The 19005-nt window shown below is 42.9% G+C and overlaps 3 protein-coding genes across 6 annotated transcripts; 2 read left to right on the plus strand and 1 right to left on the minus strand.

The window, feature by feature from the left end:
- Positions 1–17: 17 nt before the first annotated feature.
- Positions 18–4367, plus strand: LOC311258357 (uncharacterized protein). The gene is made up of 9 exons (XM_084354571.1): positions 18–186; positions 316–379; positions 1091–1146; positions 1240–1264; positions 1364–1389; positions 1470–1554; positions 1649–3145; positions 3235–3277; positions 3371–4367. The coding sequence occupies exons 1-9, from the start codon at positions 109–111 to the stop codon at positions 3381–3383; spliced, it is 1887 nt and encodes a 628-aa protein (XP_084210697.1). The 5' UTR covers positions 18–108; the 3' UTR covers positions 3384–4367.
- ppat (phosphoribosyl pyrophosphate amidotransferase) lies at positions 4201–14103 on the minus strand. The gene is made up of 11 exons (XM_084354572.1): positions 13975–14103; positions 8554–8620; positions 8065–8271; positions 7772–7884; positions 7281–7426; positions 7023–7095; positions 6778–6929; positions 6522–6649; positions 6192–6413; positions 5097–5217; positions 4201–4985 (listed from the first exon to the last, which is right to left on the minus strand). The coding sequence occupies exons 1-11, from the start codon at positions 14100–14102 to the stop codon at positions 4813–4815; spliced, it is 1530 nt and encodes a 509-aa protein (XP_084210698.1). The 5' UTR covers position 14103; the 3' UTR covers positions 4201–4812.
- On the plus strand, positions 9092–18357 carry paics (phosphoribosylaminoimidazole carboxylase, phosphoribosylaminoimidazole succinocarboxamide synthetase). Of its 4 annotated transcripts, none has more exons than XM_084354567.1 (15): positions 9092–9488; positions 9738–10220; positions 10310–10369; positions 10607–11227; positions 12255–12332; positions 12603–12751; positions 14801–14840; positions 14941–15138; positions 16496–16674; positions 16807–16986; positions 17075–17188; positions 17285–17368; positions 17500–17680; positions 17769–17927; positions 18029–18357. In XM_084354567.1, the coding sequence occupies exons 1-15, from the start codon at positions 9107–9109 to the stop codon at positions 18193–18195; spliced, it is 3075 nt and encodes a 1024-aa protein (XP_084210693.1). In that variant the 5' UTR covers positions 9092–9106; the 3' UTR covers positions 18196–18357. The 4 variants fall into 4 exon arrangements, with proteins under 4 accessions (XP_084210693.1, XP_084210694.1, XP_084210695.1 ...); XM_084354568.1 differs by having other exon boundaries at positions 9092–9437; XM_084354569.1 differs by lacking the exons at positions 9092–9488; positions 9738–10220; positions 10310–10369; ... (1 more) ...; positions 12255–12332; positions 12603–12751 and adding an exon at positions 14421–14506.
- The last annotated feature ends 648 nt before the right edge of the window (positions 18358–19005 follow it).

Raw genomic sequence — 19005 nt, forward strand, 5'->3', positions numbered from 1 at the left:
TGACGAAAGAATTTTGAACTTTAAGCGCCGTTTGTTTTGGGCCCGTTAGCGTTAGCGTGCTACTCACATCATCTATCAACAACAAGAAAAACGCGTTTTGTGTGAAATATGGACGTGTTTTTACAGAAACAACTGCAATGCAATAGCCTTAACTTCAAAATGTCACTGGACCGAATCGCAGAAAAGGTGTGTTAATGAAACTATCGGCACTGTTAGCATGAAGCGAAGGAGCTAACGTTAGCTTACGATAAGATAAACTGTAAATATGTGATGAAGTGAGTTTAATTAACGTACTTCTGCACTTGCCTTCAACAGTACTCAAAGCCTCAGTACCAAGACGGGGGGATAGAGGTGGACATCAACAACACAAATTACCGAAGTGAGTGACTACAAAGCGATCTTAACGCTGTTTCTGCCACTTAGATAATGCAAGAAACTCTCGCTGTAACATGACATTAAGGTTTGCTAACAAATGACACATGAGTGTACAGATATAAAATAAACAGGCCATTTGGAATTAAAACAGTTGATTATGTTATGTCTTTTAATAACTGGTAAATTGTTTCAATTGTAAAGCAAAGGTAACTGTTTTTGTTTTGGTTGAACATCAGCTTGAGCTTTAAGAAATTTGACAGATTACATTGGTCACTATGTAGTTTTGGAGAAGAAATTAAAAGTCAGAATTGTAATATTTACAATATTAATGAGGTAATGATACAAACTCGCAAATATTTATTTTTTCCATAACTGAATAAACAAGCTGTTCTCAGATGAAAATAAGGTCCCAGAACACTGTCTGAAGCTAGAAAGGTGGCAGGATCCGCCACATATAAACATCATGAAATTGTGTTGTCCTTTAAGGTCAGTTTGTTTATTCAGTCATGAAAACAAAGAGCGAGTTTATTTAGTTTGTTTAAGCATAAAAAAAAAGTCAGTGGAGATCTTTCTCCTCTGAATAAAACGTCTTCCCAAAAACTACATAGTGCACCTTTAATAATTTCTGAGTCAGTGATGTGTTTGTCTCTGCAGTTCAGTAGTTGTCACGTGGTCTCATTGTGTGTCTTTTCTCCCGACTTTTTGTTTGACAAAGCCCTTGCAGGCTACATGCAGCAGTCAAGAACGGCGATGAAGAGGCTGGAATCACAGGTTTGTGTCGCCATAACAATACACTGCAGTATCTGAATCCAGACATTACATTTATGTACAGCTATTCTAATTGATCACTTCTCCCCTCCTCAGAGCCTGACAGATGAGTCGTTGAGATGTAAGTATCCAGAACTTAAAACCAGAGTAGAGACTTACAGAAATGTTTAAAAGTTGTGTATATATTAATCTGAATACTTGGATATTTCTTCCACCACAGCCCAGGACATTACAAGAGACTCTCAGGTAAAGTGCTGTATTTATTTCAACATATCTGTCCTGACATTGTAGTATATGTTAAGTTAATCAAGGTTTATTTTCAACAGTTGGACTTCACGCTTGAAGATGTTGAAGCAGATGAGAGTTGTGTTTCTAGTGTTTCCTCTACCCGGTTTTCTTTGGAGGATCCTGGTAAGACCATGAAAGCAATAGGCAAACTTCTAAACCGCAAAATGGAAGGAAAAGCACCTGTTGTATAACTTTTTCTACTTTTTGCATCCTACAGGGATGGCTTCAAGTCACATGACTCAGCTGACCGTGAGCTCGTTGGATGAGAGTCAGAGAAGCCTCTCTGAAACGGAGCTCCTGCCCGAGGACCTCGATGAAGAGCTCGAAATGTCTCTGAGAAGTCACGGCAGCTCTCTGGTGGACCTCTACCCCAGCATGATCAGTCGAATAGGGAAGGCCTGGCATCGACAGCATGTCTCTGATGCCGCTGAGTCGGTGCTGAAGAGATACCGCAGATGGCGCCAGAAGCCGAACAGAAGCCATCTCAACAACACCTTCATTGTACCGCAGAGACAAGGCAATCCAAATAAATCGAGCAAGACGCTGCTCAAGGAGACTTTGAACAGCCCTGTGAAAATCCAGTACCTGGAGACTGATGCTACCGCTTGGTCTCCCTTGAAGATAATGACCAATGCTCAGGATTGGCAGGCACATCATCAGTCTCCCAGGAGGGTGAGAGACTCACAGCACCAGCCTGTCCTCGTCATGGACTTCTCTGATTCCTCTGAGACCTATAAACCAAAAGATCTCTCGCTGAATGAGACATTTGATGTGTCAGAACAGCCGTCCACTTACCCTTCACGACCTTTCTATCCCACAGCAAAAGCATCCTTGGACCTGTCTCTCAGGTCGAAAAGGCTTTCTCTTGCTGCACCCTCACCGCAGATTGATGTTTGCTCCATGTACGCATCACAAGAGAGACCAGACATCTATAGTTCCCCAGTCAGGCAGAGTCCCTTAAAAGCAAGAGTGATAGCCGGCCTCATCAGATCACCTCATGCCCTTTCTAGAAGCCCCAGAGCACAGTCCGTGGAAAGCGTTTCCAGAGTGCCCTCAAGGCGCAGATCCCTGTCTACATCCCTCTCCTCCCCACACAAGCCAACTGTGCAACTAAGGATGTTTAACGCTCAAGACTCCCATCATTCCTTCCAGTCACAGCTGCCATCACCTCAGTCAGCCACAGCAGCAGGAGAACGCCACAGGCTCCGTCGACACCTTTCCTTCGACTCCTCCATCCTACAATCGACCCAAGTCTCCTCCTCCCCGAAGAAAATTGACGAGGACTTTGTAAAACTCTACCATAAGTTTGTCTGCCAGAACAAATCATCTCCCTTTAACGGGGCTCCGTGTCGTTACTGCGCTAGGAGCTCCGAGGCCAGTAGAGGCCACTCTTCCTCAGCTCTGGCTGCCCTCGCCTTGTCGCCGCACCGCTCTCTCCTGAGGAAACGCCACAGGGTGATGAGCTGGGACTGCCATCCCCAGTCCAAACGCCCCAGGGACGAGTACTCCTCGCCAGGGTCCAAACGCCATCAGATGCTGAGGTGCCGTCTCTCTTCATCTGACAATGAACTGTCTCATGATTGCTTCTCCCACAGCCCGAGTAAACACAGCGTGTTTCAAAGATACAGCAGCCAGCAGCGCTCAGCAGATGCACATCAGGAGACCTGGATGAGTCGGGGCCGCGACTTAACTGCAGCTGACTGTTCCAGACTGGGTGAGCTGCTTCTATAAATTATGTCCTATTTTTTAAAATGCTGAATACTTTATCAGGTTCCTTTTTAATCATTATTATTCATTCAACAGCAGGTTCACTTGAGAGCAACATGACCTACAGCCACTCCCCAAGGTAATTTATAATAAATTCTTATGTACAGTATTGGTCCTCCAGCATTACCTGTGTTCTTGTAATAACCCTCTTTTTCCTCCCAAACTTGTGTAGAAAATGTTGGTGAACAGGGAGAACAACGGCCTGTCCATAGAGGTCCTCAAAGAAGTATCACTGTGGGCAACTACTGTCATGTAGTAAATATCAGTGTGTAGCAGCGTGAGGTTTCTGACAAATGTTGTAAATTACACATGATAACCAAAAGGTGATGGTGGAAGCATTTGTTTCTCCCAGCTGGCGTGAGCAGTATGAACTCGGGGAATTGTTTTAAACTACAACTATAAAGGAACTCCCAAAAATGAAAAATCAGTCATTATCTACTCATACAAAACATTTCTGGAGCTTCAAAGCGAAACAGCATTCTTCTAATCAACTGAAGTAGATGGAGACTTGTTTTAAAATGTAAAACAAAAACATGAATTGATTTATTACAGCTTGTCAGGCAAAATCCAAATTTTGGGAGCAAGAGAGCTCTTGCACCCACTTCAAGGGGGGGGGGGGTGTTTTTTTCCCCATGTAGTTGTTTAAGAGAACGCTGCTTTGCTGTGAAGCAGAAATGTTCTGAGGACCAATAAACTTCACCTGACTTTCATGGCCTCGGGATGGGGATGAGTAAATGACTCAATTTTCATTTATGGGTGAACTTTCCCTTTAAAGATCTAAACGGTCATTGCTTGTGTTCCTCTTTGTATGTTATTTTTTATGAGTACTTTTGATGCCATCTTTGACGTCTGTGGGACTATGGATTGCACTCTTGGATGTTCAATAACTAAATGTCACTAAGTTAACAATTTAATGTTTATTTTTAATACCTGTTCATTATTAAAATTTAAATTGTGTGTATTGTGTGATGTGAAAATGAACTTTCTGGGAAAAAAAAAAAATCTTAATGCAGTTTCTGTTTATTTAACTTTTTTCAAAAGTATTCATGTAATGCTCAAAGTTAAGAAAACCCAAAATATTCAACAGCCACACTCAAAAGAGGTAAAGTTAAAGGTAGAAAAGTATGCTTGTTAAGGAAAATAAAGACAATTTCATGTTTTGGTCACGAGCCTTGTGCGCTTTTCTGACTGTAGTTCAGAATTGGAATGTGAAACTATGTTTTAAGCTTTTTATGAAAATACATTTACAATCTTCAAAAACATAAAGAGCATCCGTGTTGTGTGGTCAGACATGCGCCTGTAATCAGGACGTAGTAAACATACACTAGACTGCTAAATCACTGCAGCTAGGTGAGACAGCAACCACTGGAGGTCATCAAGAGCAACATTTTCAACTCAAGTGGATCTAAACATGATAAAGACCATCTAAAGAGAAAGTATAAAGTAGTGGTTGCATATTAAATACATCTCGTGTCCATGATAACAGTATAGAGATGTCTGACCACATTGTTTACAGAGAACATTTCATTCACATGTATCAGCTTTTTCGGAGCTTGCAGTGAATCCACAGTGCTGCTCCTGTAACTATGAGTGGTCTTGGCGTTGGAGCACCAGTTACCACTCCAGCTCCACTGGATATTTCCCAGTCAGGCAGGCAGTGCAGTGGCCCACTCTCTTGCTGGACTTGTTACTGGAGCTGATCACCTTGTCGTTCTGGATGGAGGCGACTCCCTCCTGGACAGCTGATACCAGGCCCTCCACAGACAGATACTTAACACTGTCGGCACCTGCAGGACAGGTCATGTGTTAGTGCTCTCTATAAAGCCACAATAAGGAAGTAAGATAAGGGAGGGGATGAGAAACTGATCATTGAGAGGTACTACCACATTAGTCCTTACCAATGTATCCAGCAATGTCCTGAAACTCGGGCCTGTTGGCGATGAGCTCCTCCTTGGTTGGAATATTGATGCCCATGTAGCAGGGGAACCTGATCGGAGGAGAGGCCACCCTGATGTGGACCTGTGGAGGAGAAAATACTGTCAGTATTATGTCATGTTTACAAAAGTGACAGATATAATCTTCTTAACCCCGTTTCAGAAAAATAAAATGGAAATTTCTACATAATGTTGCTGTAACGATGAGGCATGGAAACATGACTGCACTTCACAGAATCCTTCCGGATAATGTTATTTTCATTTTTTTTTTTTAAATGTCAGCCAGTTTTGTATCTCTTTTCCATCATTGTACTTTCAGTGTGTATCGCTCTAAATATAGACATTACATCCATTCTGTCAATGTACAAAATAAAATACTCCAGAGTTCATATTAGGCAATAATAAATGTGTGTCTGTGTCATCGTTTCCAAAAATGTCTGTTTCTGTCGTTCAAACATAAATGTGTGTTTGCATGTGTTTAAAGAAATATATGTGTATGTGTGGACTGGGCCTTCGAAGGCATTTCCATGTCCCCCTGAGTTTGCAATGTGCTGCTCTGATTTATTACTACAAAGTGAACCTATGTGATCAATCAATCAATCGCCTGCTGGACTGAATCACACAGTTTAAACGATCATCTCACTCATTAAATACGTTGCCTTTATTGTACAATTTAGTGTGCTCATTTTCACTGATGCTTAATAGGCCTTATATTTCATTAAACTGTAATGACTGCTGACATCAGTGCAGATGCTTTTTACTGCAGGCAAACTGGGCTGCCTCTATTATAAAACGCTGCAGGAAACGCTGGTTTAATTTTTAAATATTTATGAGACCTCAGGAGGTAAAAATATTCATTCAATCACAAGACAAAAACAAGATTATTAGAAATATCAAAGTGTAATTTTGTGTAGCGTGTTTTCTTTCTACCTTCATGTCTTTTTGATTGTCTCTCCTCAAAATTATCTTGCAACACTTTTTAGGTATTCTGGCGGCCAGGTTAGGGAGCCCTACTAAAACATCACATACAAGAGTGTGTAACATCCATAGTCAACAAACCTCAGTCGCACCAGCTTCCTTCAGCAGTTTTATAATGGGGGAGATGGTGTTGCCTCTGACGATGGAGTCATCAATTAGCACCACTCGTTTTCCAGCAAAGTTGTCTGTCAAAGCTCCAAACTTCTTGGCAACTCCCAGCTGCCTCAAGCGAGTATTCGGTTGAATGAACGTTCTCCCAACATAGCGGTTCTTACACAGAACTTCGATATAAGGCAGCCCGGACTGTGAGAGAACAAGAAGAGGAGAGCCAGTGAGGACAGAGACCCATCAGGAGGTGAGTGTATTACAGCGTTTCATCACAGAGTTGGAGCAGACAGCTGGTAGACTGACCTGCTGAGCGTAGCCCAACGCAGCAGGAGTTGCAGACTCTGGCACGGTGCTGACCACGTCTGCGCCTGTTGGCGCCTCGATGGCTAACTGCCGACCACAGCGCTGCCTGACGGTATAGACCATCTGCCCTGCAGCACAATGGGACACAATACTGAACATGCAATACGGTCACCTACACAAAGTCAATTATTCAATAAAAAAAGCCAAACATTTAAGAACAGTTTTACAAAGGTTGATCCATAATCGATATTCAAACCTTCAAAAATCGAGTCTGGTCTGGCAAAGTAAACATATTCAAAGATGCAGAAGGCAGGGAGGTCCCCCTCAGGACGAGGGACAACACTCAGAGTCTTGACTCCATGCCTGGATATCTGGACTATCTCTCCTGGTAACACCTCTCTGTAATACCTGAGAAGCAGGAAGGACATGAAAATGCTCATCACCCACAACACTTCCTTCCATTTTAATGCAGAAGATATTACAATGGTGGTAAGAACTGACCTGGCACCGATGGACTGGAAGCTGCAGGACTCTGATGACACAACCCACCCCTCTGTGTCCTCCTCTCCATCACCTGAGCAAAAGGTCAAACAATGACATTAATTATCAACCAGCTTACACATCTGACCTCTGACGAAATCAAACCCCGGCTTGAGACATAAAATAGTCCGGCCTGAGCACTGATTAACCACTCATGAGGCCTCCATCTTATCAGTAGTAGAAATTAGGTTTGTTCAAGGACAAACATGTTGACAATACCTGAACTGTGCAGTTTAGAGATGGGAACAATCCGTCCAATGCAGAGCGGCCGGTTTCCGTAAGGGTCGCGCACGGCGTAGATAACATCTTTGAACATCACCAACAGTGAGTACGACGTGGGAGTCTCCATCATCAGGTTTTTAATCCTACAATAGAAAACAAAACAAAAAAACACTATTTGAGCAGTGTGGAGAAAAGATCTGCAACTAACGACTTTTCATTGTAGATGAATCTGTTTATTTTCTTGATTAATTGATTATTTGTTTTGTCAACATGTCAGAAATGTTGAAAAATGTCAGTGTTTCCCAAAGGCCAAGTTGATGTTTTTCGTCTACATCCCAAAGGACTTTTTTATTCCTTTGAAAATTAGTCAAACCAATTTATTGATTAACAAAAAAGTTGGCAAGACAACTAACTGATCTGTCAATTAATCGCTGGAGTTCTAGTGGAGAAAACGTAATATTTATGCAGCATCAAGTCGTTGCACTGACCTGGCGACCCAGTCTGGTGCATCCAGCTCCTCCATGGGTGGAGTCAGTGCCAGCAGTTGTGTGATGAGCTCACTGTCAGAGCTGGTGGAGAGGCCGACGCCATGACGCATTACCTGCACACCACATTTACATAACTGACTCAGCATAATGCATAAACAGAAGTTTTAGTTCCTGTTATTACAGACACAGGCATAAAACTGCATGATTAAACATGTCATTTAGTTTTATCCATTTGTGTTAATCACCCACTACGGGCCATTGATATGCACCAGGTTGACTGAGACCATCCTCACCTTTTTCCGCAGTGCATGAGCATTAACCAGCTCTCCATTGTGTGCCACTGCAATCTTGCCATGCAGTGTATCCACCACAAAGGGCTGGCAGTTTTGCAGCTCAGAGATCCCAGTGGTTGAATAGCGTGTGTGACAAATACCGAGGTTACCATAGCGCAGCTTCTGAAGAGCCTCGGGTGGGAAAGCAGTGCTCACTAATCCCATCCCCTGAAAAAAAAAAAAAGGCAAGCGGATTGAGTGAGAGATGTTTTCAGTGACACAGTGCACAAATAACAACACAGGAAATATGCAGTAATATGCAGCTATTGTGTGGTAGAGGGGGGAAACTAGGACACAATCTGAGTGTAATAAAGCGTAATTTGTCAAACTGTGTGTGTCTGTAAGGATGAAAAGATTGTATTTATGATGCCCCTTTAAAAAAAAGCAGCTTAACCGTTTCCTTTATTTGAAGAGTGTGAGTTTAAATTATGCCTCTGTGTACAATGTTACCTTGTGGGTTGTGTATGTAGGTGGACTGGCTCCATTACATGTGACAATCCCGGCACTTTCCTGACCCCTGAGTAGACACAAACAACCACATGTGAAGTCCAACACATCAGTAAATACATCAGGGAGAGGTGAGTTTTATAATGAGCCACCTCTCAGTCTCTTTCTGCAAGACTCAACGTGGATTAACTTGTTCACTTCTAACAGCCTCGCATGCGCCTTGAGGCAAAACAAACTGGTTTAAATCGAGCACAGTGAAGCAGGAATGGAGAGCAAGAGGAAGGGGAAAGGAAAAAAAATAACACAATCGTCTGCTTCTCGGCTGAGGAGCTGCCATATAGGGAGAGTCGCCTTGCTGCAGTTTCAGCCTATTTACCAAGCTGCTTCTCAGATTACAGTTGGTCCCGCCTCCTCAGCACACAGCTTAAGCCAGTGGTGAGGCTGCTTTTCTGCATGGAGGCGTTGCTTTCAGGCTTAACCGCCTGGTTGCCTAGGGAACCGGGCAGCAGAGACAGACGGATTGGGGAAAAGAAAGCGTTTCCAGGTCAGCTCAAACATGGAGAGAGGAGCAGAGAGACAAAGAGGAGGTGATAGGGAGGTGGTGGAGGACAAAGGCTCGGTGGAGAAGCAGTGGGGGGACGCAGAGGTGCTGGCTCTCGTGTCAGTGTGGGACGAGGTGGGAGCTCAGCACGTAGCTGAGAGTAGAGCCACATTTGAGTTGATCTCAGAGCGTCTGAGGAGGCTCAGTGTTGTGCGCAGCTGGTGGGAGTGTCAGGCCAAGTGCAGAAGCCTGGGACTTCAGAGCAGGAAGCCTGACGCAGCAGCAGCAAACTACAGCGCAGGAATGGATGGAAGGCCAGAGGAGGGCTGGGAGGAAGAGGTGGAAGGTAAACAAAGAGCAGTCTACCCTTCCTCAGTCACTATCCCAATACAGGAAGGTAAACATAGGTTCAACACCAACTGCAACGCTGACGATCACAACAACGCTCAACACATTTTAGGATTTAATCCAGAGAGACCAGAAGATAAACAAGCATGTTAAACTAGTTTTAGTAGAAAGATTTTGCCTGCTTTAAACATTTTAAAGTCAGATTAGATTAAAGCATTTCGATACAAGCGCCATCTTATTTTTTATTTTTTTAATCAAACTTGAGCCAAAAGATAACAGTGTGTGCATGTGTGTGCAGGTATGGTGAATCGAATCCATCGGGCTCTTCCTTTCACTCCCAGTGTGGAAGAAGGGGGCCGCCACTGGACGGACGACGAGGTGCGAGCGCTGCTGTGCGTCTGGGCCGACCGGCACATTCGAGAGAGCTTGAAGTGCACGCTGCGCAACAAATCCATCTTCCAGGAGATGGCCCACCAGATGCAGAGAAACTTTGGGGTGGTACGCAACTGGAAACAATGTCGAACAAAATACAAGAACTTGAAGTACGACTACAAGACGGCGAAAAACGCTCACGCTGCTGGAGGCAGCAGCGCAGGAGGTCCTGGGAAGTACATGAAGTTCTTCGATGAGGTGGAAGCCATACTGCTGGACCGCGGGCTGGAAAACGGGGCCACGGAGATGAAGAAGAAGTTGTATGAGGGAGAGGTGGGAGCAGGGAGGCTACAAACAGCGTCACAAACAACAGCCTCAGAAAGTGAAGTTGTGATTGAAATTGATGATGGTATGTATTCAGCTTGAGGTGAAAACACTAGTTTTGCATTTAAAGCTAACAGAACAATCAATTTTTCATCTAGTGTTTTTTATTTTCAGACGACAACAGTGATGATTACGATATGGACGGAGACATGGAAGCAAAATGGAGAGGATCAGGTATATCACATTCACAACCAGTGTCGTTTACAGTATCGAAGTGTTTTCAAAAATATAAAATATCAATTCTGAGTACATTATCTTAATTATCTAGCCCTCAGTGTTGAATCAATTTTCTCAAACATGGTTTCGAGTATTTTTTTATGTAATTAAATCAAAGTCAGTAATTCCAATACTGTGACAACACGACAGTATATGTAATCTTTTCTCTCCTTGATCGATCTGTATTCACTCCAGATGCCCATCTAACACTCACAGACCCATCCAGCTCTGACCAGTTCCACGTGGTCACCGTATCGGACACAGGTCGAAACTGGAGCGACCTGGAGGTGCGAGCGCTGATCCAAGTCTGGTCGGACGAGCGCGTGTGCAGGCAGCTGGAGAGCTCGACTAGAAAGAGAGACATCTTCGTCCAGATCTCCAATAGATTAATGCAGCAGGGCATTGAACGTGACTGGAAGCAGTGCCACACCAAGTACAAAAACCTCAAGTACCTTTACCGCTCCCTCCAAAGAGGAAAGACTGATGAAGCTGACCGGAGACGTGTTATGAGGTTCTACGATGAGGTGGACGCCATAATGAATCGCACAACCAATGGCTCGCCACATGACACGGGAGCTGCAGAAAACCAGGCAGATTCAGGCAGACTTTCGATGTTGGATGACTGTGAGGACAGTGACCATGTAGATGTGTATTTGACAAAGATGAACACAGTGGCCTCATTGGTGGGAGCGATGGAGGAAAGATCTTCCAGTTCTGGTTCTGTGTCATCTATAAGTCTCGATGTTACGCCAAACAATGAAGACCTGAGGCTGAACACTGCCAAGGAGCTTCGCTTGGATCAACATCACAGATTGAGTGAGCCATTATCATTATTCATTCATGTACAGAGAGCACATGTTTTCCTCTTTCTACAATCAATACCAAAATCAATTAATGAAACCAACAGAGGCAGAAATGCATAGCAGCAAAAAACTCTTTGTTTTGACTTTACATCCTCAAGTTCTGTCATCAAGTCACATGGACGTAATTTAAATGTTACGTTCCTTAACTTAAATCCAAGTTATGATCTCCCAAACGTCAACCATTAACAGAAATATTCAAAGGTTCGGTTCACCCAAAATAACCAAGAAACATTATTTTACAGACCTGGTTGTGAACAGTTTTTATAGGGACCATGGTTTGATCCTAACAATATATTTTCTTTAGTTTTTTTCCCAAAGTATATCCAGCTGCAACTGCAGTATGTATGAAAAGGAAGTTGAACTGGTTCAACTGGTTCGTGCAGGGTTTGTAGGCTTATTTTGGTCACACAAGAGGTTTTTAAGTTGTACCATACTGTGAGGATAACAAAACAATAACATGAGGGTCTGTAGTCTGAACAAAGATGACAAAAAAAAAAATTTCACTCACAACTGCAGCACATACATAGTCTAGACAGTCTACACATAACATGAGGGTCTGTAGTCTGAACAAAGATGACAAAAAAAAAAATTTCACTCACAACTGCAGCACATACATAGTCAGACTCTGTTTTTGTACCTTTCACAATAAAAGGCCTAGACAGTACACACTTTGTTACTGCTCATCAGGGGGGCACTTATATTACTCAGACCATTTTATTAACAGGCCACTTGAATAAAAACGCTTACAATATCAACATGTATGTATTAATACACTTTTAGCAGTTAGGCTAACACAATTCATAGTTTATCCTCATTATTAGAAAGTTGGCCACCATCCACAGATCAACAATCAATAGCTAGCTTTGTCAACAGAAGTAAGTTTGATAGCTAAAGATATCCTAACAACAGTTTCCAGTGAATATCGAAAAGCATTTTCGCTTGAAATCACTAATGGTTTGGCCGTTTTACTTTGTCTGCAGGCTCTTCTGAAACGAGGCCTGAAAAACAGAACACCTATTCAGGAAACAGAGGGATGAAGAGGAAAGCTGTGGATCAAGGTCTGAAATTTGCCTCCTCCTGTAATCACTTTGTATGTCACATGAATTGACTGAGTCAGTCCCATGATGGAGCCTGATAATTCAATTAAATTATGGATAAGTGTACTGCTGTAACTGCTGACAAAAGGTACATCTCATGATAACCATCAGACCAAGAAAAAAAAAACGTTGCTTGTCCAAAAATATTATATAGTATTAGCACTTTTTTGCAAATCCAATAATGTAAGAATACTCATCTGAATTTAAACCTGCATTTGTTCCCTTTTTCAGACCCCACACTCCAGACACCCGTAAAAAGAAAGGGCACCGATTCTGACTTTGCTGACAAGGCCTGGTTTAAAGAAGAGCAGGATCACATCCCGATAATAAAGATCAATTCAGTCCGATCAATGGCCTCTGATCAATCCCCAGAAAGAGAGGTAATATCTACTAATCCCACTTGATAGTATGTTATGCAAGCAAGGTAAACTGAAGATATCAGTCTTGAATAGGCTGATAGAGACTGGAAAAGACATGATGCTGCTATTTTAGGAGAGTCTGCATGTCAGCTTTTAGCACTAGCTGATTAATCGAGTTAATCAAATCAAGTTATTTTGATAACTAATTATTGTAGTCATTTTTTAAAGCAAGAATGCCAAATATGTGAGAATTTTAGGGGGTTTTTTCCCCATCACACGTGATAATAAACTAGATATCTTTGGGTTTTTGACTATTTATCAATTTAAAAAGGGACACTATGTACTTTTGGAGAAAAAAAATCTAACTCAGTCATTTATTAACATTGTAAAATAGAAAAATTCCAACACTAACGCAGAATTATTTATAATTAACCCATATCTGACTAACCAGATAAGGTCCCCAGAACACTGTTTCAAGCTAGAAAGGTGGCAGGGTCCGCCAAAGATAAACACAGTAAAACAGTATCAGACAGTGCTGTCCTTTAAAGGTCAGTTTGTTTATTCAGTTTATCATGAAAATGCAGTTTGTTTATTTAGGCACAAAAAAATCTATAAAGATCTTTCTCCTCTGATTAAACTACATAGTGCACCTTTAAAGAGTAATCTGAGTATAGCTTTATGGGCTGTGGGAAGTTTAAAAAGGCCTTTTCCCCCATTTTTTTTGTATAAATAATATAATTAATTCACCAAATAATCAGCAGATTGATCCATAATGAACTCAATATTGATTAGGGTTACTTTCATCATACTTATTTGGGGGGGACTCTAAAGCATCACTGATTTGTCTTTATGAGTGTAGCCAACATCTTCGTAGCTTTAAATCACAGAAGTACTGTGCTGCCTCGAGTCACGCGTTTAACAACACGCATTCTGTTCGACTCACGCAAACGAGTAACTTGTGACATTAAGCGTTGTTTTCTTCACAAATGCGACCATTTTACTTGTTTTTTTTTTTTCAGTTTTGCCCGACGGCGACTTGCTAATGTTTTTCTCTTCGACTTGACTCAGGAGCTAAACTAACATACTTCAGCACCAAAAAGTAGGTTTTTGGTCCTAAAAACTCATCTGTGTTAACAATAGTTAACTATAAAAATGGCGTCTTAACTGACATCTTATCTTTAACCGTTATTCAAATTAAGAAGTACTCACGTTACTAGTGTACACACACCCTCCCCGGTACTTACCTGTGCTGTATCGCCACCAGCCCCAGGGTTAATATCTGGGCCACCTCCAGCTGTGTGGGCCACTCTCCCGCAGCCACGCACCCGAAAACCCCGCATTCCTCCCCGATACCGGACTCCTCGAACTCCATCAGTCGCTGGCCGGTCGGTCGGTCGGTCGGTGCCGGTGCTCCCTCCGCGCTCACCCCGAGGGACAAGTAGTCTCGTGCCCGGTTGCCAGAGCAATCAGCGCGTGCGTACCTGAACGCGCCTTCAGTGGGCGAACACGTGCGGGTTGGAGGCTGAGCGTCCGGCACAACGTGGCTCGTTAAAACCAAATAACTTCAGCTGACATTGTTGTAAAATCAATGCGCACAGAAGTTAAGAGAAGACACAGGCCGCCATCACTGTCATCACAGACGTTAAGCTAATCAAACACATTCAACTGACGAAACACACGTGGTGTTTTTTTTTTTGTTTTTGTTTTTTCGCGACAACAACTAATCAATCGGTTGAATCGACTCGGTCAGGCGGCCGTCTGTTTCTTCTTGATGAGGTTTTAAGAAAATCAATGTCCTTGTCAGAGAAAATGGGGGTAGTTTGATGGATAAACTCCAAAAAAAAAAAAAAGTTGTGTGGTGTTTGTTAGGTGGTGGAGCATCTTCCCCCTCACGTGGTGAGGAATGCGCTGCTGTGATTGGTTGTCTGAGAGAGTAGAGGGGACGTGATTGGTTGTCAGGGCACGTAAGAGAAGCTCCACTTCCCTCTTCTGCTGCCCGCACGCCTCCGAAACTTATCCAAAGTTGACTGGCAGCTCGGTCCATTTTGTATTTTGTGTTTTGTGTTGCAGGACTGCAGGTTGTTGAGCAGCACCATGGCCTCCACACCAGGTACAGCACACACACGTAAAAAACACATATTAAGAGCTTAAATTAAAGTGCGCAGCGTGTAATGATGAACTTTCCCTCTGTCTGTTTGTGTGTTTTTCAGAGCTGAAGATCGGCCAGAAGCTGAATGAAGGGAAGACGAAGCAGATTTTCGAGCTCGTGGACCAGCCCGGACTGGTTCTGGTGCAGTCCAAAGACCAAATCACCGCTGGGAATGCGGTGAGGAAGGACCAGATGGAGGGAAAGGCTGCCATCGCCAATAAAACGACGAGCTGCGTGTTCAAGCTCCTGCAGGAATCTGGTGAGGACTCAGTAAAGTTATGATCCATTCAGAAGACACTGTCTGCCTGGTGCTGTGGCACACTCACCCTGAGGCCACTTTCACACAGGTTGCGAAACATTCAGTGCTTTTTGTGAGCAGATTGAAGCCAGAGAAGTTTAATTACTGAAGAATCTCAGGATTTCTTTTACACACATAATACAACAGTACTCAAAATCAGTTTGAGATATTTTAGTGTTTCACTTGATTATTCAATTTGTGATACCTACATTTTTATTTTGACACATTTCATATGGCTTTTATTGCATATCCATGCACGTGCACATATGCGCCCATATCCCTAACTAATTTTGAGTAGTGTAAATTAATCCCACTGACCTGGATGTTCTTGTGGGCTCTCCGTTAGTTAGTGAGGTAAGAGGTCAATGAGGTGACTGTCGATGACTGAGTCAGAGTCAAACTTTGGCCCATTTACCTTTTTTCTGTTAGGTGTTTGGAAACAGACCAACAAGTTTCAGCTTTTTTTCTTTGCTTTTTTTTTTTTAATCTTAAAACATCTTTTATTGTAGCAGCCTCTGCCCTCAGCAATAGGTTGGGTTATTTACATTATTCATCAATAGTAAGAAGAACAAAAAATTCAAATCCAATGGTATTTAGTTAAATACAGTTTAAAATAACCAGCAAATACTCACACTTTTGAGCTGGATCTAAAAATGTGTGCATTTATATTTTTTAAATATTCACTGGCTTTGGGCTGCATATAATGATTATTTTAATTGTTGCTTAATCTGTTGAGTAGTTGTTTGGTCTATGAAATGTCAGGAAATGGTGAAAAAACATCTAATCAGTGTTTTCCAAAGTATCAACAACAATTTTCAAATGGTCATATTGTGTACATACATGTAATTGTACATTAGTCTTGCAATAAACAGCCAACTGTAGTGATTCATGCAACAATGTTGGCATGTGTGGGAGCACGGTGGGTGCATGTTTGGCGTTCGGCCCATAAAAGCCCGGATTCTAAAATTGCTCTCCATCTTGCTTTAATTTAAAATTAATTGGGTAGATGTAACCCACATGCCACTCATGAGTGTGGTGCGTGTCAGCCGAGCTGTGGTAATGGCCGTCTTGTGACTCGAATCTTAGACGCTCGTAATTAACCAAAACGTGACCAAGCACATCCCCCTCACTTAAGACTTTATTTTCTGGAGGATAAAACTCATTTAGTTTCTGGTGTGTAGGATGAAGAATAAATGAAATTATCTTAATGAATTTCAGATGTTGCTCTACTTCGTTCACAGCTCTCGACACAATCAAGTTGTTTGGGCTCATGAGCTTTTAAAGGGGGCTGATTTTTACTATCTCTCCTTTCTTCTAGGCATTAAGACTGCCTTTGTGAAGCAGCACTCGGACACAGCGTTCATCGCAACCCATTGTGAGATGATTCCCATTGAGTGGGTTTGTCGGCGAGTGGCGACTGGCTCGTTCCTCAAGAGGAATCCAGGAGTGAAGGAAGGCTACCGCTTCACCCCCCTCAAGATGGAGATGTTCTTTAAAGTACGTCTTGACGCCTCACCTCAACTTCCTATGTTTTGTTTTTTTTCCCTTTTAAAAGCTCTGTCACTTAACTAAGTGGCCAAAATGTCACATCTCATCCACCTTTATGTAATCGGTTGCTTTCTGATGTAGGACGATGCCAACAACGACCCCCAGTGGTCAGAGGAGCAGCTGCTGATGGCCAAGTTCACCCTGGCCGGGCTCGGCATCGGTCAGTGCGAGGTGGACATCATGAACCGCAGCACTGTGGCCATCTTTGAGATTCTGGAGAAGGCCTGGGCCACTCAGAACTGCACGCTGGTGGACATGAAGGTATGCAGACAGTGAGGCGCTGCCCTCTGCTGGTGAAGCTGAAACGCTAGTGTGACTACTGAACACCGTTTGTCTTCCCCGCTTCTAGATTGAGTTTGGCGTCAATGTGAAGACTCAGGAGATCGTGCTCGCCGATGTGATCGACAACGATTCCTGGAGGCTGTGGCCGGCTGGAGATCGAAGCCAGCAGAAAGATAAGCAGGTCGGGACTTGTCTTCAGTTCTGCCATTTTCATTTTGAAGCTCTTTTTAAGAATTAAGATCAAAGCTGACATAACTTTCTCTCCCCTTTTTTCTAGGTGTACCGAGACCTGAAAGAAGTCACCCCTGAGGCGATGCAGATGGTGAAGAGGAACTTTGAGTGGGTCTCCGAAAGAGTCAAGGTACACTGAAAACAATTTTCTCAATCTGTTCTTTATCATGCTTTCGCTTGCCTTTAACCCCTTACGACCCAGGGCCTCCATTGAAAAATGTATTCTGAAACACCCTACTGAGTGCCTTATTGTGTCTCTAGCTGCTGTTGGAGCACCAGGCCAGCGGCAGGGTGGTGGTTTTGATGGGCTCCACCTCAGACATGGCTCACTGTGAAAAAATTAAGAAAGCCTGTACCTCTTACGGGATTCCCTGCATCCTGAGAGTCACCTCGGCACACAAAGGTCCGGATGAGACACTCCGCATCAAAGCAGAATATGAAGGTGCGTATTCATTTTTAACACAAGTTGCATTTTTTGAGTGAGGATTTTGTTATCTGTCATGTCACGATATGTATATGCTTCTCCTCAGGTGATGGCGTACCCACTGTGTTTGTGGCGGTAGCCGGCAGAAGTAACGGCCTCGGCCCGGTGATGTCTGGAAACACTGCGTACCCCGTCATCAACTGCCCACCTCTCACTCCGGACTGGGGTGCACAAGATGTCTGGTCATCCCTCCGTATGCCGAGCGGTAAGCGCTGCACTTCCTGATTTTTATATCTTTTTAAATGTTAATCACGTGTGAGTTAATTCATCAGTAATTGAACCTTCCTTTGTTTTCCTCCCCTGCAGGTCTTGGCTGCTCCACAATCCTCTCCCCTGAGGCCGCTGCTCAGTTTGCCGCGCAGATCTTCGGGCTGACCGATCACCTGGTGTGGTGCAAACTGAGGGCCTCCATGCTCAACACCTGGGTGTCACTGAAGCTGGCTGACAAGAAGTTACAGGCCTGCAGCCTCTGAAGTGACCCAAGAACCCCCTTTGAGCCTCTTGTGCTCTTTTAGGGCTCCACTGTCTGTCAATGTCATGTCCGTGCTTACCATGAAATGCCACTAACGATGTACTTTCTCTCAGATAAACCATTCCATTAAAAAAGAAAACAATTAAAAGCTTCTTAATTAAAAGCTGCTGTGGTCAGTTATTTTATTGCATTTTAAAACAAGTCCCCATCTACTTCTATTGTTGAGGATAGTTCTGCAAAGCTGTTTTGCTGTCAAGCTCCAGAAATGTTACAAACGTCACCAGACTTTCTATCAGCATGAGGGTGGGAAGATAACACCTAAAATGTCATTTTTGAGTGAACTATTCCTTTTAACTCGCCCGTCGTTATCTGTTAAACAGAATCGTTGGAGATAGTCGGGCCAGGGCTGTAGCTATGGATCAATGAGAACAGATTGCGCTTTAAAAATTGCACAAAAGTCATAGCTTTAAAGGCTTCTGATGTTTTTGACCCAAAATGAAATTTCTCTGACAGAGTTATATCTCTGTGCATGTGGAGAGGGCTTTAAATGGCATTTAGGTCATTGTGAAATACTAAAACAAGCATACAAAGCAATAGAAGTGAACAATAGATAAATAAAATGGAGGAAAAAACCTGAAAATTGAATTAACAAGTCATAGTTTGTGGAATTTGGACTTCAGTCTTTATGAAACTTGTGAAAACTGCGATTTTATGATTGTGAAAAGGAATAGAGCTGATGAGATTATCAGTATGTCGTATCAATATGGAGTTAATTTCATGGTCGTGTTAAATGTTGAAGGTTTTAAATGCA

The sequence above is a fragment of the Pagrus pagrus genome (genome assembly GCF_965226575.1).
Source record: "Pagrus pagrus genome assembly, chromosome: 6".
Lineage (NCBI taxonomy): Eukaryota > Metazoa > Chordata > Actinopteri > Spariformes > Sparidae > Pagrus > Pagrus pagrus.